Source organism: Plectropomus leopardus, chromosome 9, assembly GCF_026936395.1.
Source record: "Plectropomus leopardus strain MGB_pleo_1.0 chromosome 9, ASM2693639v1, whole genome shotgun sequence".
Lineage (NCBI taxonomy): Eukaryota > Metazoa > Chordata > Actinopteri > Perciformes > Serranidae > Plectropomus > Plectropomus leopardus.
The window spans coordinates 31,358,650-31,382,467 of NC_142184.1; the positions used below are offsets into that span (position 1 = coordinate 31,358,650).

At 39.3% G+C, this 23,818-nt stretch overlaps 1 protein-coding gene across 4 annotated transcripts in view; it reads right to left on the minus strand.

Annotated features, from left to right (window-relative positions):
• Nucleotides 1-22,091, minus strand: part of hdac7a (histone deacetylase 7a) — an 84,660-nt gene extending 62,569 nt beyond the window's left edge. The window contains exon 1 of one of the 4 annotated variants that reach the window (XM_088082494.1): nucleotides 21,932-22,091. In XM_088082494.1, coding sequence (XP_087938620.1) covers nucleotides 21,932-21,950 — 19 coding nt within the window. In that variant the 5' untranslated portion in view covers nucleotides 21,951-22,091. Of the gene's footprint in view, nucleotides 1-30; nucleotides 289-13,622; nucleotides 13,645-21,931 lie in introns of those variants that run through there. The other 3 variants (XM_088082497.1, XM_088082496.1, XM_088082495.1) reach the window with 3 other exon arrangements.
• Between the last annotated feature and the right edge of the window lie 1,727 nt (nucleotides 22,092-23,818).

Sequence of the window (23,818 nt, forward strand, 5' to 3'; positions counted from 1 at the left end):
CCAAACTCTGTCTACACCAGTGTTTCCTACCTTGAAAAGACAGAACTCGCTAACGCCTAACAGCCTCTTCAAAGAGTCACACTCCGAGTCACTTGAAAATAATCCAGCTAAACAAGTCCTCGTGCATCCAGGAGAGCGAGAAAAAAAGCCTGCCTGGAGGTGATGGTGAGCTCCGCTGCTGTTGTCAGTAGACAGTACAGAGGAAGAGGAGGAGGAGGAAAAGAAAAGAGACTTATCGGAGGCAAGTTGCAGAAAAGAAAAAGTCCGGCCCCTCAAAGTCCTGCCCCCACCCCTCCGCTCTCCTGCTGACAGAAATAGCAAGCAAGGCGGGCCCCACCAAAAATAGCCTTGACTTCACACGGACCTTCAGGACTATTGTTTTCCTGCACCGAGTGACTCCCATTGGGTGCACCCTGCAACCAATCCGAGCTCGGCTTCTTTATGAACTTCTACAACAGTATTAAATTTATTTTCAGTGTTGGGACTCAAATTAAAATAATGGGTGCTACACTGTGGCTCCACCTGCTGACAAAAACCTCCAGCCAGCGCTATTATGGCACCAAGGACAGGGATGGGATTTAGGGGATCTTCTCACCCTCCAGGGGCCCTTGGTCCCTAGGAAAAACATGTACGATTTTAATTTCACTTTTCACGCCCTTGAATGCTCGGATTAAACTTGGCATATTACTTTTTTTCTATTCTCTCCCAAAGTTTGTGTTCATAGTTTACATTGAGCATAAGCGAACTGGTTTGATTTCCTCCAAAACCATTAAGGAAAGGCAATGAGCAACTTAAAGCCCCCCAAAATCAGCAAAATATTAGTTAAAAGTTACCTGAAATTAAAAAAGAAAGAAAAAAGAAAGAAAGTAAGAAAGAAAGACAGAAAAATAAAAGTAAAACAAAAAAATTGTGTTTTTTTTTTCAAAGCAATCATCTTGTTTGAAACCTGAGCCATCTGGCTTGATTTCTTTCAAAAACATTGTTTAAAGGCAGTGAACAACAAAATAAGAAATGATCCAAAGAAAAAAAGCAATAAATGAAAAGTACAAGAAAATTGCCAGAATTTTTTTTTAAAGAAAAGAAAAAACATTTAAAAAAAAACAAAAAAGAAGGAATGACTGCAGAAAAGTGCTTAAAAAATATTATAATTTTGTGACATAATTTTAAATATAATTATGATCTTTATAAATATAGTTCTGTAATAAGCTTATTTCTCTTGAAATTTTCCCTGGCTATTATAGAATAATGTTCTAAATCTTCTTATTTCTTGCAATTTTGGAACATTTCTTACCAAGTTGCTTATTGCCTTTTCGAGTGTTTTTGAAAGATATTGCACGAATTTGCTCAAGGTTCAAAGCTTTCAGTAATTTTGAAAGGCATCAGGAAGCAGATGTCCCTCCAGGTTTAAAAGGGTTAACAGCCTGGGAGAGGCATCTGAACGCAGCATGTCCAACTACATTTTAAAGGGTTCGTCATTTTTATGAGTGAAATGTTTTCAGAAATTACAAACAGCCAGTGTTTCACTCAGTATGTTATTTTTGTCAGTGTGAAATAGCATTTAAGTCAACATGTGACACTCCCGAGATGAAGCACGTGTCGGTGAGTCTGCTGCTTACAAGCAGAGAAACTCCCATCATTCACAGTAACTTTGAATGGTCTGGTTTGTGATACGCTGCTTTAGTTTGTCCATGGTATTGGTTTCTGAACTTGTAACATCCAGTGAATGGCATCATGCACACAGTCTTTTATTTGTGCATATAATAAAATAAAAATGGAAAAAAATACAATAATGAAATGCATAGGTGGGATGAAAAACCCCTGAGGGCTTGTAAAGGGACCGCACCTAATTTAACTGTATATGATCTCCATCAATTTACAATCAGAAATAAATATATTTTAAGTATCTAAAAAAAAGAAAGAAAAAATATGGATTCATTTCCAAACACAAAAGTCTGAAAAAGAAGAAGACGAAGAAGAAGGGATACAAGAAAGAAGCAAAAAAGAATGAAAACAAGGATTACTGTAAGTTATATTGTACTACTTAAATACACTATTGTTGCTAAAAATCTATTTTAAAAATCAAAATTGGGAAGTGACTGCGAAGTGACTGCGAAGTGACTGCAAAGTGACGCAGAATCACTGTTCCACATAGTGTAACTCTGTACCTAACTGACATGGTTAGTTCTGTAGAAATATAGCAGAACTACAACTGGTGTAACAAAAATTAATCTGAGGCCTAATGAAACTATGACAGGAAATGGGAAGTGAATTGTCAGGACAGTGAAATACAAAAGTATTAATCTGAATTTAATTGATTGTTTAATTTGTGTTTGAAACATTGAGGCAATAGGTGGGTTTCCATTAAATCTCGAATTGCACAAATTGAAAATGCAAATGTAAAATAAACCTAATGGAACCACGTCAATTAAAAAAAAAAAAAAACTCTCATCCATTACAAAAAAAGTTTTTACGCTCACATGAGGTGGTACTTCATCCGTTTCTAAAAAGCCATAATTTGCATAACTGCAATGGAAACATTTTTTTTCACGCTTTTATGAGTCACATGCTAATGCTATGCCCATGTCAATAGGAATTGGCTCTGTTGGGCATAATGCAGCAGGCCCTACAAGAGACGTTACTGCATCACATAACTCCACAAAAGTTGAGCGAATCATCCAGAAGTTTTGAATTCACAATTCTTCTTGTGAAATCATGGACTTTCACCTCCCAGAAATCTGTCGTACATGGCAACACCTGCATATAAGAGGCGTGCCTTTCCATTATCGCTTGCGTAACTCGTCTATGCCTAAAATTAGTCCTACGTCGCCTTCGATTGGAATGTTATTGCAAGAGTCACATAACATCACTCGATGGAAATGCAGTCATCTCGCAATTGTGTTCTGTTGACATTTCGAGAATATCGCTTAAGGTTTGTGCAAATTTGTAACAGAAACCCGCCTAATATGAGCATTCCAGTTAGTAAGTAACCATTCTAAAACAAAAAGTCTGTAGTAGAAAGATCGACAAGAGATTGGTTAGTATGTGCTTTCCATGAACTACATTGTCGTAAGATATAAAAAGATAAGTCATAGATTGATATATATCCAGAAAGGTTTTTTTGCAACTTAATTTGGCACCTAAATGTTGTTGTTGTTTCAGCTATTAAGCTCATCATCGAAGATTACACCTATAGAACATTATCATGGGAAACGTAATACAAGCACATTGTTAGCTGTAAGGATGGGGTAAGTACTGGTCATACTGTACTGGCCTCTATGTTATGTAGGTTGAGGGGCAAGCAGATCTCTGATCACAGTCATGTAGCAGTTGAGCTCATATCAATAAAAATAATAACTAGCAGATGTCTAATGCAACCACAATCATCATTCGGTGATGGTGCAGCTTGAAACTGGTACGATAAAGGTTTCAGCACAACAGCATGTCTATAAAGCCTGCAGACATTCTCAGGAAACAAAAATCAGCTCTCAAACCTAATTTGGTTTCCTTTTAGATTTTGATTTCCTGCCAGTGAAAATTATTTTTTGTGTCTATGACCACAGCATCACAAATACATAAAACACACTGCAGTTTTTTTTAAATAGGCTAATAAAATAATTCCCCAAATTATATAAAACCCTTACAAAATAAAATATACAACTGTCATGTTCTTTTGAATAAAAACATGTATGCTTCTGTTCTGTGGTGATAGCAATATTTTTTGACAAATACTCTCATTGATCATTTATGTGGTTATATATCTGCAGTGGAGACATTAATTTCAGATCTGAAAGAACTCCTAAACATTGTTTCCACGTGGTCGACAACAGAAGAAGAGGAAAGCCTGTTGAAAGCCTCATGAGGAAATGTTTATAATACCTTCTGTGGGCCTAATAACAATGTCATACATTAGTGAGCTGATTGTACAACACGGCTTTACTCTTCATTCACTGAAAGGCCTAAACCACACTACAGTAGAGCTGTAATCTTTCAGATTAAAACCGTTACTAATATGCTTTTATGCTGAAGGATTAAAGATTTTCTCAGTAAAGAATCCAAGATCATTCAGATCTTTGAAGCAAAACACACCACTGTATTGTAATATTGTTAATGACTGGTAACTACATAGTAAAGTCGGGGTATTTTGGTCACATATCACTTTTAAATGCAGCAGTGTTATTAAAAGACTAGCTCTGGAAAAGCGGATCTAATCATGGTTGTCCATGGCCTGGAGTGGATATTCCAACCCATGGTGTAAGTCTTGGATCGACATCGGGAACACACATATGAAATATGCGGTTTAGGGGTCCAGGAAATTTTGAGTCTCAAACACTTAATTGTCCACCTTCTGTTGATTGTTTTTGTTTGTTTGTTTGTTTGTTTGCACTAATTTGTACTTTTTCACCATCACTTTATGGTGAAAATGTATTTAATTCTGTCAAAATTCTGGAAAATGTTCTTAATACTGGAAGGGATGTGGAAAAAAAGAGTTCAAAATCAAATTAATGCTTGTTCCACGCAGATAATTGCCAATAAATAATTGTCAAGGGCTTGAATTTTTTGACACCCCTAAAAAGTCAGTAAAAATCTTTTTCTTTTTTAATAGTTGTTAATTAACAGCATTGCATAACTGTATTCTGATTTGCAGCAATATGTCTGTTGTGGTCAAGCGATATTCTAAAAGCTATAGAGTTTCATTTTACGGTTACAGATCACCACTGCAGCTCTAGATACTGTATCATAAAAGAGTCATAAAAAGCTTTAATATCCTAATATTACTACAAATACAGTGGAGTTATCGTGCTTCATTTTTACAGTTGTAACAGTTCAAATCATATCATTTCTGCTTGATTAGAACTAGGTGTATATATATATATATATATATATATATATGCATGCCATTAAAACACAATACATTTGATTAAGAGTCTTGAAGAGACCGACTGAGACAACAGATGAGGAGGAAGCTCTGAGGTAATCTGGTTGAGAAGATTTGCTAACTGTTACTGTAAAACCAGGAATGTGGTGAAAGGTAAGGCAGCCTTCACCACCTTTGTGTGCTGACATAATCCTTCACAAGGTTGAGTCATAATAGACAGTTGGTCATGTAGAGATAGCGTCAAATCTCTGATTGAAAGCTTCTGTTTTTTGGTTATATGAATGCTTTTTTTCTCCTGATAATAATGGCAGACTGGAGGTCATAATTTTGAACATTGTTGTAGCCATTCTTTTTTTACAAGGAGTAAGAGACAGTTAATTCTCTACAGTTTGACACTACAAGTCTTTACTCGCAGTTGTCAGACCACCTATAGCTCAGGGCACCCCGAGCCCATTCAAGAGGAAGTACAGCATCCTGTCAGTCACATTGTTTAAAAAAAAAAAGAGTACATACGTTGTTGTGGTGGCTTACATGACGCAGGGCCATCATCACATCATTTTTTCTTGTCCAAAGTCTTCCCAGAATCAAGAGGCCGCTTGCTGTTAGCAGCCACTCGCACTGAGTCACGTACACACTTACATCGTCACATCACATAAACTGTGTGTGGTCAGCATTATAGAAGTCCTCAGTGCTCTCTGTGTTTTATCATACAGTCTGCAACAACATCAAAATCAACATATGTCCTCCAACATGAAAGTCAAACGCTCATGAATGCAGGTTTTAATCTCACAATAAAAAAAGTTCAAAATTAGAAGAAATAAAAAAATGAAAATAAACAGCTGTAGCTGTTAGTCATAATTACTGTCTTAAAAAGAAGTCCCTATGGAAAATCTATTTGTGTATACATGACAGAGGAGCTTAGGTACTTTTTTTTTTGTCCACCTCTGTGTCTTCCCTGTTTTTCTGTATTTATCTGCATAATGCAGTTTTCAAATCATTTGAGGCGCAAACTGACATTTGCTATGAGTTTCACTAACACTTCTCAGTGTTTTTCCCCACTTTCAACCGTCCTTTTGTTTCCACAGAGCAAGTGTGTGTGCTTTTATCCTTTTTTCCGATCTCGGCGTCAGCCAGGTCAGCTACTGATGTTTCAGACCAATATTGAAACCAAGAAGCGTGCGTCTCTCTTGTGCTGGTGGTGCGCCATCGTCCGCTCGCTCACCCTCGGGTGCCTCTGTGAACGGGGGGAACCCAGCACCGTTCCCAGAAACCCTCACTGTGTGGGTGTACAGAGCTATATAACTGTGTGTGTGTATGTGTGTGTGTGTGTGTGTGTGTGTGTGTGTGTGTGTGTCTTTTCTGCTGTGTGTTTGTGATTTCATGTGTCTACGTGCATCAACATTAAGTGTGTGTGCATGCTTATATCTCTGTGTGTGTGTGTGTGTGTGTGTGTGTGTGTGTGTGTGTGTGTGTGTGTGTGTGCGTGTGTGTGTGTCTATGTGGTTAGTCCATTCAATTACACAATCTACCATGCAGTCTGAATCACATCCGGTTTCGAGCTGAAAATAACAAAACCACAGGGTGACAGAAAAGCAGCGCAGCAGGCAACCGCCCACAGGGAGAGAGGAATACACACACACATATGTATACACACAGACACGGTCTAGCACTGGTCAGTTTCCACAAACAACATCTATTTTATCTAAAAAGAGCTTTCCTTTGCAGAGCTGGGGCATATATGCTTCGATTAGGAAGATTTTCAACCAAAAACTGCTTTTCAAAAGATTTTAAAAGCCTCAACAATGCATATGAAACTGTATGAAGTCACTGCAAAATAAGATTTTTCCATTATGTATGGATTAGTCCATATGTGAGGCTATTGACTTTTCATGACTCCTTGCTGTCTACTATAAAGGAAATCTCTGCTAACTGAACACTTTTACACAGAAAAATCATCAGTATTGAACATTTCAAGCCACAGCACAGCATCAGGACCAAAATGTTACAATCAGAAGTCAAATAAGTCAAACCTAAATGCAAATCTGAAATGTCACAGTTAAAAACAGCCAGTCTGACGTATGTTGCCTTTTTGGCAGCACTATATAGGGCAGGATGTGGTCAACTGTGCGCTTCAGTTGCCTAGCTCCCACCTGCAGAGACGTGCTCCGGCTGCTACAACACAACGCTTAACATAAGGAGAGATCTTGCACAAAAATAAAAAGGAAAAATTCTTAATATCTTTGATCTCATTCTCACATCATAAAGCTCCTTATTTAAATAACTTAATTATTTTTTAAAAATTAAAAATTATTTTTTTGTAGCTCTAGGTGTGTTTATAGGCCCAGTGTGTAAGATTTAGGGGATTTAGTGGTATCTAGCAGTTCATTGTTTAGGAGGTTTATACAAGGAGCCATATTATCTGCAGAAATCATCTCCTCGTTTTCCAACCAAACTTACCCATCAATTTAAACCATTAAAAACACTGAATAAATCCATCTGATATTACAAATCAGTGTTTCTGTAGCAGTGTTTGGCACGCTGGAGACACCCTGATATCTGCATATGTGTGCTTTATTTTCTCTCATAACTGAAGATTCAGACTTTCAAAAGGTTTTTACCAAGAGCCGAAGTATCCACAGAGGTCTCCTTTCAAAAGTAAATGGACGCAGTGATTTAAACGGCTAAAAACATTGAAAAAAAACAGTTTTACATTTGAAAAACTGTGATTTTCAACACTCTCGTCAAAAAGGAGCTGCTAGCTATGGTGGCCGACAAGAAAATGCAAACGGCCCCATCAAGGAAAGGTGTTTAATTTGTCACTTCTGGGCTACTACAGAAACATGGCACTGCAACATGGTGATTTCAGCAGATGAGGACTTTATGTAACTATAAAAGGGTCATTCAGTGATAATGAAACGCAACAAATCTGATTTCCAGGTGATTATAAACCGAAGAAAACAAAGGTATTATGTTATATTCCTTTTTGAATAATGTCTCACCCTAAATTCTACACATTGGATCTTTAACATTTAAAAACTGGCTGCTTTTATTAAAAGGAGAAAAAAAAAAAGTTTTAGAGGAAAACCTGTTTATATCACTCAAAATAGGCTACTGAAAAAAATACAGTACCAAAAACAGGTAATATTATATCAACAGTAAAAGGTCAAATGATTCTCTGGCCAAGCAATGACACATACAGTGTCCGCACATCCCACCAGATCAGCCAATTTATGGTAATAATTTCCACTCTGTGTCTATTGTTTCAATTCTCCTTAAGGCCAGTAGGGCAGTATCTCTGTTGTGATGCAATAAAAAGAGGAGTCAAGAAAACAATTTGGGGCATCTAGAAAAAAATTTACTGTCAAATAAAACTTCAATTTGAACATTTAAGTTAATTTATGATGCAGACACAAGCATACATACACACACGCATTCAACTTAATGCATTTGATGAAGAAAATTGCTGGTCTTTGTGAGTGTGCGTGTCACGGAGCCTGTTTTTTTTGTGAGCAGTTGCATGTCTGAATCTTTATCTCCCATGTGCGGACAGTGTGTCGTTGTTAAAAAGCACAGCACATGCGCTTGTATAAACACGAACGAGTCTGTTTTACGTAACAGTGAAAGGGTATGACCCGTACTTCCACTAATTATAAAACACAGTGGCCTCTGTAAGCTGTTTTAACACAGTTAAAGTACAAGCATACGTTCATGATGTGTACACAGTCGAGTTAGCCGGGGTGGAGGTTGCAGAGGAAAGAGTGAGATAGCAAGGGAAGGGATTAGAAAAAGTGACTGAGGAGAAGGAGGAGAAGAAAGTTTGAAAGCGGATAAGAGAAGGTGAGTGGAGAGGTGGAATCAGTGAGAAAGGGGAAGAATAGGAGAAATAGGATAAGAGGAAAAAAAAGAGAGAGAAGCTGAGAGCGCTGTAATAATGTTTGGCCTTGGTCTGCCAGCGGGGTCCTTCCCCTTAAGAAGCCAACAGGAATGCGAGGAATGCTGCATGAGAAGAAAAAGGAAGGAACGGAGGAGAGGGGGAGAAACAGGGGAGGATGATGGGAAAGAAAGAAAAGCCAAGAAGGAGGAGGGAGGAGGAGGGGGGAGTAAAGCGGGGAATCCAGAGTCAGATAGAAAGGGGGAGACGGGGAGATGAAGGCAGGGAGAAATATGAGACACTGAGGAAAAGACTTATTATCTTTAGTGGGCTGAGTAAACACAAGAACAAAGAGGGTGAAAATAATAAGGCTGGAAAATATTTGGGAGGAAAAACGTATTTTGGGGCATGCGGATATTCATGCATGCACGCAATGTGTTTTTGTGTTTACATACTTGTATTCATATGTGTGTGCGAGAGTATCAGGGTGTGGTCAGCTGCAGAGTTGAACTACATTCAAATTTTTCTGAACACAGCTGGATTTCCTTTCAAAGTCTCTCTCTGCCAGTAATCTCACTGCCAGAAACTTCACACCTGCAATATTCTGGAGAAAATACTCTCTTTTTCACATGTGTGACAGCTCTTTCAGTAAAAGCCCCAATCTTTTGGCGGTCAGTTGATAATCATGAGATACAGACAGACAGAGACTTTGCACATCAGCACGTACATGCTGAAATCGTGTGTCACCCTGCTTCTTCATGGAAGATAACGTTCAGGCTGCAGGGTTATTTAGAGCACGCAGTACGCAGAATCCTGCCATTGAAGAAAATTACACATTGCGCTTCAAAGACAGAGCTCACTGAAGATAAACTCACAACAGAACTGCCATAAAATAGAGTACTCTTGAAATACGTCCTAAAATCCAGAAATGAATAAGTATTTTAGCACCTCCAGTTCCCTTATCTTAAAGTCAGTGTGTTTTGTAAAATAGTTTTTGTTTTGAAGCCTGAAATAAGGTCTGTGGTTAACTCTAGCTGCAGAGACTTTCACGTTTTGTTCTGCAACATAAAATATGTCAGTAAATACCCCATTCGGAACTCTGAAACTTTTACGTGTCTCAAAAAAGACACAAACAATTCGCCAAATGAGACTACAAAATACCATCAGACTGAGCACGGCTTTACAGCCTCGTAGTGGCGGCAATGCGACCTTAGTGTAGTTTGTTAAAGTCTAACATTAGCTTTTTACTTCTGGCGATTGCATTTAGGCTTCAAACATCCTGAAAGTGGTTTTCATATGTGAAGATGATTTTGCTGAACAAAATTGTAAGTATCATAAACATTTGTTTAACACACAGCTTATTTTCTGCAATGATCCAAAATCCAGTGAAAAAATCCCAAAGGCTTTTTGACGAGACAACCAGGCGTGTTAGCTTCTGGGATGGCCTATAGAAAAACGTCTTTGGGGTACTATAAGCCAAAACACAATAACTAAACATATAGGAACATGATATCTGAACTATGTCACTATAGAAATATTGATTTTACGTAAAACCCAAGTGTTAAAAATCGTCAAAATCAAAAATTGTCATTGTACTTTTCTGCAAACCAAGGATATGTAACATTAGTATGTTATTATGTAGCAGATACATTTAATCTTTAGGTTTCAACAACATTGCTTTAGGCACAAGTAATACTTGGTTCAGCGTATTCTTAGAACGGGTCATACGATATCCTGCAAAAATACACACAAAACAGATTGTATGATATCATGCAAAAAGCTCCCCATGACTGACATTACATCCTTAACATACTTTTACATAATTAATGTACAGTTATGGAGGCTAGGGTCAGGCAATAAAAGTTACTATGGTTAGGTTTAGGAAAATAAACAAGGTGACAACATAACCTTAAAATGACTCAAATTCATTTAAAGTTCTCACAGATTGGAACACACAAAAAGACAGAACTTTTCATGATCCATCCTCCCTTCCTCCTTAATGGACTGCTCGGGACTGCTTCCTTGTTTACTCCTAGTGGCGCACTGGCCACATGACTGCAGAGTTTAAAAATACATGGAATATGTATAAATTCTGGTGCATTACTTTATGCAGGAAAACCTACAACCAGTTTGCAAAAACAGCCTGATTGCTTATGGGTAGGAAAAGGATCATGTTTTGCTAAAAAAAAAAAAAAAAAGCCTGTTTTGGGGGTACAATACCTGCAGGAATGACATGATATCTCTGTAAAAAGCAAACTCTTTTCTCACCACTATCTCTGCTGGAAAATCAAACTGCAGGTCACCCAAAACCACCCACCTTTGATGGCTAAAAGGCTGCTGAAAGCACAGCAATGACTTTTTTAACAGTGGTTCAAAGTTTGACAAGCATCTCGCCAAGATTTTATGCCTTCTACCGTCCCTTCCTCCTCCCACTGACAAAAGTCAGCTCATATACTACATTACTTTAGAAACACTTTGATATGTTTCAAACATACTAATGGATCATATCCGTGGTTTGAGCAACAAATGCAAACATTTTCTTCTGGCTGGGCTACCCGCATAACTACACAAAACAGCGGCCAAATTGATTCATGATTCAGCTTTTAACTTTTAAAGTGGAATTCACACAAGTTGGTGTGTTTAATCTACAATCAAACTATGTATTGAGTGGATTAAAGTGATTATGTGCATTTCAATAAAATTCTAAGAACAGGAAAACCTCCTGTTATTTTGTCTTAGGAGTTTTCATGCATCATAACATGGCTAATCCCACTGCTAGCCTCACTGTCGCTACATCATTTAAATAGCACAAATTAGTTTTGCTGTGCAATGTGGAGCGATTTGGAGCAAAACCAGATACAAGCTAACCAAGTATTTCACAGTAGAATTGACTGTGCTAGTGTTACAGTGGATTTCCTTTTAATGTACATAACTGTGTGAAAGGGCAAAGGTTACTTTATTTGTTTAGACTACAAGGTGGTCAGGTATGAAACTGGGGATTAAGTGGTCCGCAGCCAGAAAATTTTAAGTGTCAAACATTTAATTTTTATGCATTCTGGTGGACTTCTATGCAGCAATTTGTGCATTTTCGACATAAACTTATGGTGTAAATGTGTTTAATTTGTCAAAATAAAAGTCCTCTGCTAATGCACATGTTCTAAATATTGAAGGAAATCTGTCCACTGTGTTCCCCCGAAATCTATGACTGTGTGCTAAATAATGCCTCCCAACAGAAGAGATGTATTATAGGATTACACTGAAATACACCATATAAAATCCCCATAAAATGTTTTAGAAAATATTGGTTAAAACTAGAATTTGCATTAGACTTAAAGAAACTCCCTTAAGGCGTTCTTGAGGTATTGCATTCGTGAAAATAAGGATCACAGTGACCCCTGACTTTTGACACATGGCCACCAAAATTTAATCAGTTCATCATTTACCACAAAATCCAATCAGTTAAATTTCAGGTTGAGGTGAACATGTGAGCCAAATTTGAAAAAAAATTTTCATGGTGCTCTTTAAACATTGCATTCATGAGAATGAGACGGATGCAAGGTCACAGCGACTTTGACCTGTGACCTCTGACCATCAAAATGTAATCAGTTCATTGTTGAGTCCAAGTGAACGTTTGTACCAAGTTTGAAAAACAAAAAATCCCTCAAGGTGTTCTTAAAATATTACATTCACAAAAATAATACAGATGAGGTCACAATAATCTCGACCTATGATCACCAAAATCTAATCAGTACATCGCTAAATCCAGGTAAACACTTGAACAAAATTGTGCTCTTGAGATACTGAATTCATGAAAATGGGACGGACAGACAGACAACCCGAAAACATAATGCCTCGCTGGTGCAGGGGCATAAAACAAAATTTCCAGGCTCAGTATCATCAGTTTTTTTTTTTTTTGTGTGTGTGTGTGTGTGTGTGTGAGAGAGAGAGAGTATTTGCATAGATACCACTGATACATTTTTGCACCTTTAAATGAAGCTCTGACCCTACATATTTCATAAAACTCATGAAGTGACTCCTACCCATAACATGTCTTAATAAACAAATCAGCCAAAAACATACACATCTATCCCACGCAGTAACATTACAGTACAAACATAACTGGAAACCCAAACAAGACACACTCATACGTTCCCTTAGAGACTGCACACATATTTAAAATGTTTCCCCGGTGTGAGTGTGTGAGAAAAGAGAGGCACAGCGAGTGTCTGACTCGCCGCGTCGAAAGCCCCAGTGACATGTGCAGTCCGCAGAAACACAATGGATCGCTGACAGACATTTTCCACAACAGAGCAACAGAGTCATGTGTGCAGTCATCACTCCCCAGTGTTGAGAGGTGAAATAAAGAAGCAATGTAAAAAAAAAAATCCCAGGGACATGAAGAATAATAGGAGTAACATTACAGATGCCAATCAATCCAAATCTGCAAGTATTAAACTTATTAAACAAACTCCCTCAGCAGGCAAAATCTAAAAAGTAAGTAATGCCACTAAAAGACAGGCGATCTCTGGGAAGTGGAGTGCAGAAACACCACAGCAAAGACCAAGTTCGAGGCTTAAATATAAAGATGACCGTATCTGAATGAATTGCAGCCTCTTTTTGGACGTTTGATCTGGTTAAATTGAAAGTGAGCTGAGGTCAACCCCCGGCGACAGCACAAGCCGAGTGTATAATGATGGGGTGAGGATCCTTTACACCCCAAGGATGTTTGGAGTTATGGCAAGTTGTTCAAAACACAGCAAGAAACCATAGCAACCGCAGGAAAATCCCAGGGCTATCACAAAAACACACACACACACACACACACTCACATATACGAACCCTGAAAACGTAAAGTCAAATCAAATCAAAACTCACCCTCTCAACACCCACCATTCTGAACAACAACAAGCCTGAGAAGCGTGAGCGTGTGTGTGTGTGTGTGTGTGTAGGAAACACCCAGACGGGCCAAAAATAGCTCGACACTCTCGTTCCCCATCTCTCGCTTTCAATCCCTCCCTCTCTCTCTCTCTCTCTCTCTCTCTCTCTGTCTCTCTGTATATATATAAATCACTCGTTTGGTAGGAAAAAAAATAAATTAATGTTCCTATACGGAAAATATCACCCACTTAAGAGCACACTCGAATGTGAGAATATCGGACCGAGTACATGATTGAGTGTATGGAGAGAATAATGACTATGTTGGCATAACTGTTGCACAGGGGGAAACATAAAGCTTTGCACAAGAGGGAAACATTAGTAGGTTGAAATTTGTTTGTCTGACACATCAAGTTGTTGAGAGAAGTCAGACATTCCGAGAGAATAATGTATAAATTGATTAAGTGATGCTGATATTTCTTTATTTTTATCAAAATAATGGATAAAATAATATAACTGCCGGCCACGCTACTCTCTCCTGCATCTTTTTTCCCCCTGTTTTTAGGAAGCTGTCACACCCACAGATATTCCACTTTGGTCCAAACCATGGTGGCAACCTTGTCAGTTTGTTTAGCTTCAGGATCCCCAATTACAAGTGAAGCAGGGCTTGTAAACAAAAGTCACATGGACTCACAAGCAGCATGTTTACTGGACAGTTTTAGTAACCTGTCATCCTGAAAAAGTTGGAGACTTTTAAACAAATGTAATTGCAGTTAAATAAGCAAAGCACGCTGGCGTGGACTTGTGTCTCTGGCAATATATCAACCTGAGCTATAATAAGGCAACTGAGTGTGTGCGAAGGATCTCTTTTCTTATTTCATAGTTTTGAGCAACAGATCATTCAGCTACAATAACATTGGACTAACTCAAGTAATTCCTCAAATTTGGAAAATGTGTCAATGCGCTGTTGAGCTGTAATATGAGAGCTTTTACTCTGGCCAGTGGGCATTGCTTTGTTTCAGCTTAACTCTTTCCATCATGGTAGCTGGGTCACTAACTCTTGTTTTACAGCCAAACAATACATTAAAATCTGCTTCTGATGTGATAAATAGCCAATGCAGCAACATAATCTTGATTCATAATTGATCAGTGGTACCTAGTTCGATGGACGTAGCTGACAAGCAGTGTTTGACATGATTGACAGCTGTGTAGGAGATTCCTTGCCTCAGATTGGTTGTTTTCCTTCAGCTGTGGTAGTTTGTAGAAATTGCCATTAGAACACGATTATTTTTTTTTTACAGATTATCTGTTTTATGTACTACTGAGTGGACGTATTGACAGTTTTTAGCAAATATGACAAAAAGTTGGGTTTTTTTAACAATAAAAGTTACCCACTGTTGCTTTAATATCTCGCAATATGGATACAGTTTCTAATACAATGACTGGATGGCAGTGTTTTTCTGGGGTTAAGTTTGCATATATTGAACCTGAGTATATTTAAAGAAATAGTAGGGATTTTTCATAATTTTTGCACACTGACTGGCTAAGATAAGATGTTGTAAGATGAACTTCATCTTCCCTGCAGGGAATTTGATCTTTGCTGTTGTAGCCTCTGAAGCGACTCAATGAAAACAGCAACAAACATCAGCGACACAAGATGAAAACATCATACAGCTGTTAACCCTCATACACACTCATGTCACATCAGGCGAGCATATCTGCTATCAGTCTCTGTCACCCATGATCGATGAAAGTGAAGCTTCTCGGTTGGGAACTGTTTTCTCTGGTGTTTTAAATGAAAGGTTACACCTCTGCTCTCCACTGTGCCCTCTGTGGGAATTTAAGAGAAGGAATGAGAGAGAGAGGGAGAGAGAGACAGATGGGTTTTCCTCGCAGGATATCCTGTTCTAAGTAGAGCTGCTGGGCCCACTCTGACCTCCTCACCCCTCTTGACCCCTGACCCGCTCATAGTTTAGGCTCACATCTCCCGACGTTTTCTAATCGCCCAAATCTCTTCATATTCTCTCAATTTAGCTGTGGCCCCTTGTGCTTTCTCTCCTTCCTAACTCCTCTGTCATACTTACAGGTGTCACTTTAATTTCCCAAACTTCCTTTTCCTCTTTGTTCCTTTGTCTGTGCCTCCTTTAACTAGCGCCAGCCTTGTTCTCTGTCCCTATATCCTTTATATTCTTTCCTCTTTCCTTAAGTATTTGCCCTCAATCACAATTTTAAGCAAAAACCTACACTATGTGCAGCCCTGTGAATTTAAAGGCCCGGTGTGTAAGATTTAGTGGCATCTGCCGGTGAAATTGACAAAGGTGAAACTTTTTTGTCACGTGTTTCAGGTGACTCTGTGGCCAATGTGAAAACACAAACAGTCCTATCTAGTTCCAGTGTTTGGTTTGTAGATTCTGGGCTACTTTAAGAAAAAACAAAGCGGCCTTTATGGAAGATTATGGATGAACATAGATATGAATATTGTACAACAGTTGTGCCAATAGATGTCCCTAAATCCTACACACTGGACCTTTAAGGACGCATCATAAAGTCCGGCTCTTTTGACAAGAACTTTAAATCTTTACTTTTCTTAACTTTTCAATCCAACTATGTTGATAATCAGTTGGTGGTGTAACCCTTTGAAACCTCAGCAAATTGGCTTAATATCTTTCAAAAACATGGGAAGAAGGCAGTGAGCAAGAAATTGGCAAGAAATTTGTAAAAAGTAATCATTTGAAAATTAGCAGAAAATAAAATTCATATGATCCAGGTTTCAAGAAGTAAATTTGATATTTCCAGCCTCTAAAATGCAAATATTTGCTTTCTTTCCTTGTCTTAACTTTATAATAAATTGAGTATTTGGGGGGCTTGGACTTTTAGTTTGACAGAACAAGAAACCTGATGACATCACCTTGGGCTCTGGGAAACTGTGACTTGTGACTTTACTATTTTTCTGATGCTATATAGAGTAAACAATTAATTCATCTAGGGAAAAAAGGCAGATTTATTCAGAAAATAATTTATTAGTTTTAGTGGTATGTTAAAATAGTGGTATTTGATTTAATTTAGTATATTACATTCATTACAATGTTTTAAGTAGTTTAGAATCAGTTGAAAGCAAGAATTATTGTGTTTCGTCAATATCTACATAAGGGGTGACTCCTCATCCAGAGCCCACCACGTTTCTACAGAAGCCCTGAATGGACAAATCTGACACTGGCTCTAAATAGGGACGTACACATTTATGCATCAGCCACTGTAGTTTTCCTGGACACCTGACACATGCAAGAAGTTTTAGATCTGCAATCTCACTGCTTGATGCAACTATATCCTACACACTGGACCTTTAAAGAGGACAAATTAAAACAAACATACTAAAAGTGATGCAATTATCTCATCCTAAAAACAAAATTGTTAAAACAAAAATAAGTATATTGTTAATCCCTGACATCTTTGCCCTTTGTTGCTCCCTAACATTTGTCACTCATGAGTCGGATAAGTTGCACCTGAAAAAAACATTTTTTGGCAAATGGCTGACTTGTGCATCAACACCAAGACCAATATATATGTACCGTGTCTGCATGTCCAAACAGTTATATATCAGTTTATAATTTTACTGCAAAGTATTAACATGCAGCTACTTTTAGGATACATCCACATCCCTGTCGTAAATTATTCTTTCATTCTAACTATTTTATTGACCATCTGGAAAGTATAAATCATCACATCACACTCTCATATAAATAACAACTCTCTATATGCTATTAACGTGAAGTGTATATAGCTGGGCAGACAGGACCGCACCCACAACTTTTACCAGCTTTGATCTTTTTTCTTGTCACTCTTATCACCATGCAAGGGGTGCTCAAAGACGGCAGAAAGATGTCAGAAATGTAGAAGAATCTGGCATTAAAAGTGCTGGAAAAGAAGTAGATTTTTCTTAGATGATCTATGTCCTTTTAGTAACTTTCCGTGCAACCCCCGTTTCTTCTTCTTCCTTTTAACTCTTAAACCAATTCTCTAAATTCCTCTATTTTTAACAATGTTCCATCTGCTGTAATTTTCACTTGTTTTTCTGATCACGGTGCAGTTCATGTGCGTCACGAGCTGAAAAAGGATCCCCCCTAATACTACCTTGGAACAAGTGGAAATAAAATCTGCCAATGGGCCCAAAGTTATCTGTTGCCAGCAATTTCTTGAATAAAGAGTAATTTTCTCTGTACTACTGCTGTGTTCTGCCATACTTTGCCTCGTCTCAGGAACATATTGTTTCTCAAAGCAGCGATGATGATGTCACTCCTCAGACAGTACAAACTTGAAAATGACACACAAGGAAACCACCAACATAATTTAAACATCTTAACCATTTGAAACCTGAGCAAACTGGTATGATTTCCTTCAAAAACATGGGGGGAAGGCAGCAGGCTACTTAACAAGACATGAGACAAAAAATAGAAAAAAAACCTGTCAAACAAAATACAAGAAAATCACCTGATTTTTTTTAAAAAGGATAAAACAAAAACAAACAAGAAAATTGCCTTGAAAAATGAGGATAAAATGTGTTTTTTATGACTTTTCCCCTAGTTTTCTAGTAAGTTTTTCCTTTAAAAAAAAAAAAAAAGTAATTTTCTTGTCACATTTTACTAATTTCTCACAATTTTCTGGACATTTTTTACCAAGTTGGTCATTGTTTTTCCCCCATGTTTTCCAAAGAAATCAAACCACTTTGCTCTGGTTTTAAATGGTCAAATAGCTTGTGAAAAGCATCTGAATACAAGAAAACAGATGTTGGTCTGGTTGATCTAGGTTTCAAAGGGTTAATTACTATAAACAGGAAAAAAATCCATCAGTTAGCGTTTCTCACCCTCCTATTCTTTGTCTTCCTCCACTTTCTCTCACTCACCCCCAGCCCTCCCACCCAGCACTATAACTGGAATCCATTAGCTGATGAATGACTGTTTGTGTTTTTTTAAGCTCAACAGCGCCGCCCGCGGCCTGTGCGGCCAAATAGGGCGATAGCAAAACATTTGCTGTGATTAGGAGAATAATTAGCCAATCGTCCTCTGACCTACGAGCCAACCCCGAGGTCAAAGAGACACAGAGTCCGGCTGCATCCCAGGTGTTTTCCCATGGAAACCACCAGGAAGTAAAGATAGTGTGGCCATTGTGTGCAGACAGGTGACACTCACAGCCCATGCGTTCCTGTGTCCTCACTTCACTGCCGACATGCATGTCTGGGAGTGTGTGCTGCTGCTTGCATTTCAGTGTGTGTGTGTGTGTGTGTGTGTGTGTGTGTGAGGATCCCAGCGGACAGAGCGCAGAGTTTGCCCAGAGAGGCTGCGGTGGAAATCAATACTTCCTGCTTCCTGTGGCAAGAGGAAGTGCTACCGTCGCTGTCCCCTTATCGCCGGACACACAGGCGGAGCGGAGGGAGGAAGGCAGGCAGGGAGGGAAGAGGAAGAGGAGAAGGAGATGGAGGGTGGACAAGCAGGCGAGACAAAAGGAGAGGACTGGAGGCAGATATGGCTGCGTGCTCCAGTTCGTTTTTTCGGGTGGGAGGGGGCTGCCTAGCAGAAAAATGTAAAAAGGATGAGGAAGAGAACTTAGGTAAAATGTCTCCTGCAGGCAAAAAAAAGAAAGTGTATGACATCTGAAAAATATGAAATCTTCTGATCCAAAACATCATCAACACTTGGTTGCATGTCAGGGGGATTGTGGGAAATCAAACAAGCAGGTAGGTTGGGACTATTTATAGTAGATATGACACAAAATGACAGATTTCACTTGCATTATGTTGCAGGCAGGGCTATGGACTAACTAAAAATAAGCAACTAAGGAACATATTTGAAATGCAAAAAAAAGGAAACTATTTGGTTAAAGTTACAGTTATTGGTGGAATTTTGAATACAGTTGCTGTCTTTAAAAAGGATTACTTCTTTGTGTCCTAACTGAATGTGACGCGAATGAGCATCAGTTTGATTTGCATTTTTTGGAATGTTCAAAATGACCGTGAGATGCACAGCACTGCTTTTTCAAGCTGAACTTTTGTGGAAAAACCCTGTTAAATTTACGAGGAATAGCTGCTCTGTGAAGTTAAATGAGGAGTTATCGACACAAAACCTCCTCATCTAACTGCAAAAACCTAAATCAATTGGCAGCTGCTATCAATGTCAAGTGTCAATGTCACCAGTCAAGTGCACAGCTGATAGGTCACTTTACGTGGCTCATATGCATGACGTTGCAGAAGGGCAATTTTAACAGATTCATTGTGGACAGAGAGCGACAATTAGTTGTCATCCCAAGTTGTCACATATTGCCGCTTTGTCAGTGAACTTCTTTGTCTACATATTAGACTCTAGGTGTCCTTCTGCATCTGCTGCTAATGTTCAGGTAATCCACAACCACACTAGGATATCAACAAAAGCACATGGATGGATGGATCTACAAATGTACAAGTGGTTAGGTTCAGGAAAACACATCAGGGTTTGGCTCTATATTCAGTCGGGAAGCAAACACCGACTTCATGGATGAAAGTCCGGCCGACCAGCGGTGTATTTTAATATTGCGAAGGTTCCATCCAGCCACATCACAAACGGATGTCACCTGGCACATTGAAATGCCACGTAATGGGGAGTTGGCATCTGTATTTAATGCAGAAATCATGGACGAAGCAACACTATATGACAACTTCTGAATGAGAATGGGCTGAGAATTCATACGGGGCTTTTTTTCTGTTAACAGACTTTTTAAAAAGTGATTGCAATGCAGCTGCCATACAACAATGCCAGAAAAGTTGTACAGCGAGGACACTTTTGTGTGCTTTTGGCACATAAGACCCAGATAAGATAGAAATAAAGGATCCAGACAAATAAGTGCAGGAAGACAACTTTTAAGTATTCCAAAAGTAATCCAAAGTATACAGAATACCTTACTAGATTTGAGAAATCTTATGGAATATGTTACAAATAACATTTTAGGGTATGTATCAAGTATCTGTAGTGGAATACATTTAAAAGGTTCATCCCTGGTTGCAAGGCATGTAAAACAAAAAATATGTATGGTGAGAGCAAACATGGATGAAAAATACTCCTTTTTCATGTTGTTCGGAGCATTCTGCATGTAGCTTGCTTGCAGATACAGTCTAGTCAAATACACAAGAGGAAAGAGACAGAATGATTGTCAGGAAAATATGCAGTGTGCGCAAAAAAATGCAACAAGTTGGATGCATTTTGCAGGCTGCAATCAAAACGTAGCATTTGCACCTTATTTTGAAGGAACGAGGGAGAAAGACAGGGGGAGAGAGAGGGGGGAAAGAGTTGTTTGGGATCAGGGTGGGGAAGCTTTCAGCACTTGGGATTGTCCCAGATGGACACAAGCCGCTCCCTCCCTTTATAAACAGCCTCTGGCTTCCACCTCTCCTCTGCTCTAACTCTCCGTCACTCTCTTCTTTCTTTTAACGCCTGGTGTGCACAACTCAGCTCCCTCTTTGCAGGGACCCTCTGCAGAAAATATGAACAAATTGACACTTTGTTTTTTCTCACGTTTTCTTCTGACATTTCATCTGCCCCCCCACCCAGCACCAACACCAACACGCCCCCCCACCACCACCTCGATCCCTGCCATTTCCAAAGTCAACACACCACTAAATGCCGGGCTGACTCACTTCCACTGTGGGTGGCTCTGTTTCCAATTTTCTCACCACCTCAGCCAACCCACCACCACTGAAGAAAGGAGAAAACTTTTGTCCAGAAAACAACAGAAAAAAAATGTAGCCAAAAAGATATGCAAAAATTGGACAATTTTACCAGGTTGCTTAGAGTTAAAGGGACAAAAGATGCCAAAAGGAGACACTGGACGAACCCAATCATGCATCACCCTCTTTTTTTGTGGCTCTGAAATGGTTATCCCTGTTTTCCTTCCTTTCTTTCTCTTTGGGAGAGCGTGGGAGCGCCCTCAGAGTGCTGCACAGAAACCACGGGGCTCATAACAACAGGAGGAAGCCGGTAACTTGAGTAACTTTGGGCCGGGGCAGAGAGAGAGAGAGGGGGGGGGAGAAGGAGAAGAACAGGGAGCCGAGGAAAGAACATCTTAACATATCCCTAACATCTAAAAACATGACATTTGAGCTCAAACACATACAAAAAAAACTCACATTTACAAATGACCTGTTGCATTCTAGACAGCTTTTCACACACACATGCGCAAAGTGGCATTTTCACACACACATACACACACACACACACACAATCATCCCTCTGCAACACAGTCACGTGAAATTAGACAACTTTCTCCGAATCAGAGCGCTGTCTTACCCGTCTGTAGTGTGAACATTCAGCATGAGGAGTGTGTTAGAAAGTCCCGTCAGTCATGTTCACGTACAGTTCAGTCCAGAGAGATCGAGAAACTACACACACACACTCACACACACAGGCACAGTATCAGTTCCCTCTGTCCAAGTGTTGAGAAAGTGAGGGGCCGCAACAAAAGGCAACAGAGGGAGGGAGGGAGAGAGAGAGAGAGAGAGAGAGAGAGAGAGAGAGAGAGATTAACCCCTCTGAACTGACTGGTGGACTCCCTCCCTCATACAAACACACACACACACACACACACACACACACACACACACACACACACACACACACACACAGTTGGTTTGCCGTATCACTGACTTCTTGTGTTTTCTCTCAAGTGCCAAGAGGAGGAAGGGAGACTGGAGTGTATGTGTGTGTATGGTTATGGATGTGTGTGTTGTAGTGTCTGTGTGTGTTTGTGTGTTTGTGTGTGTGTGTGTGTGTGTGTGCGTGTGTGTGTGTGTGTGTGTATTTTAAGGTAGGAGGGACCGGCTGGCTCAAGTCCAGAGGCAGCCAGCCTGGTAGAAAAAGACAATAGCAGGAAACACTATATCAGGAGGACGCAAAATACCAGCACAAAAATAATTAACAGACAGTGAAAAACAATGACATCCAGCGTGGAAAACACAGCCTGCAGCCTGTGCCGAACAATGATAGTGGAAACAACGAGCAGAAAAGGCTTTTTGTTGTTGTTGGGTTGTTGCTTTTTTGTTACCGGATATATAAAACCCCAAATCCAGAAAGATCTGAGAGGTTAGCAGCGACAAATGCCAGTAAATGTTGGTGTTATATTTGTATGTGCAAATGATTTGTGCTTTTTATGGCATTCATCATCATAATTTTTTTTTCAAATACTCTCACTTGTGCCCGATCACAAGCATGTAGACGCACATTCCCCGTGCAATCAGTCAGCCATGACTCCCACACAAATCTCACCACCACCCTCCCACACACTCGCGCATACATACACACACATTCCCCTGGCTGTAATCATATCTAGTGATAAGGGCAGCTTCCCCCAGCGGTCGCTGGCTCTCCGACTCCAACCACAGCGACTTACAATGGCCCTGTATTCTGAGCCTGCTCTGATTACACACACAAGGAGCTGCATTACACCCTGCTAATTCAATTTCCTCCCCTCCGGGTCAACCTTTGTGTGTGTGTGTATGTGTGTGAGAGTGCGTAAGGAGGAACTGATTAAGAAGTTGTTAAAGGGAACAAGCTGCTTGTGCAAAAACTGTAACTTTATTAATCTTGGGGCGGGGGGCAGGGTTGTTAATCGATACCAATTTTTTTTGTGCAGATCTTTAGGTTTCTGGCTGCTCTGTGTTGGAAGTAAAACTTTATCAGCTGGAGCCAAAACACTAAGAATCAGCTGATATGAGCAGGTAGAGCTGGCACAGCATCATACAGTATTTCAGGTACAATGGTTGATGGACAAATTGTACTGTATTGTATTGTTGTTTATTAGTGTGATGTAAGACTTGTTCTCATGCAAAAGCACCAAATTGTGTCATAGAAACTCTTAACTAGATGCTTCTGTTGGATCCGATCATCTCTTTCTCTGCTCCACTGGGAAAATTTGACTTAAAATGCCTTGTGGAGAGTTTGAAATTAGAAGTGCTTAGAGTGGAGCAGAAGACAAACAGTGTGAACATGATGTGGAGAAGTACCAAGAGACGGAAAAGCTTGGGTGCCGTAAAACAGAGTACTTAAGTGCTAATAAAGCTTTTGGCTTTATTAGGAAAAAATCCCATAATAGCCTTTAAATCAATTCAATTCAATTCAATTCAATTCAATTCAATTCAATTCTTTCCTACACCTTACCACAAGCCTCTTTTGCCGAAA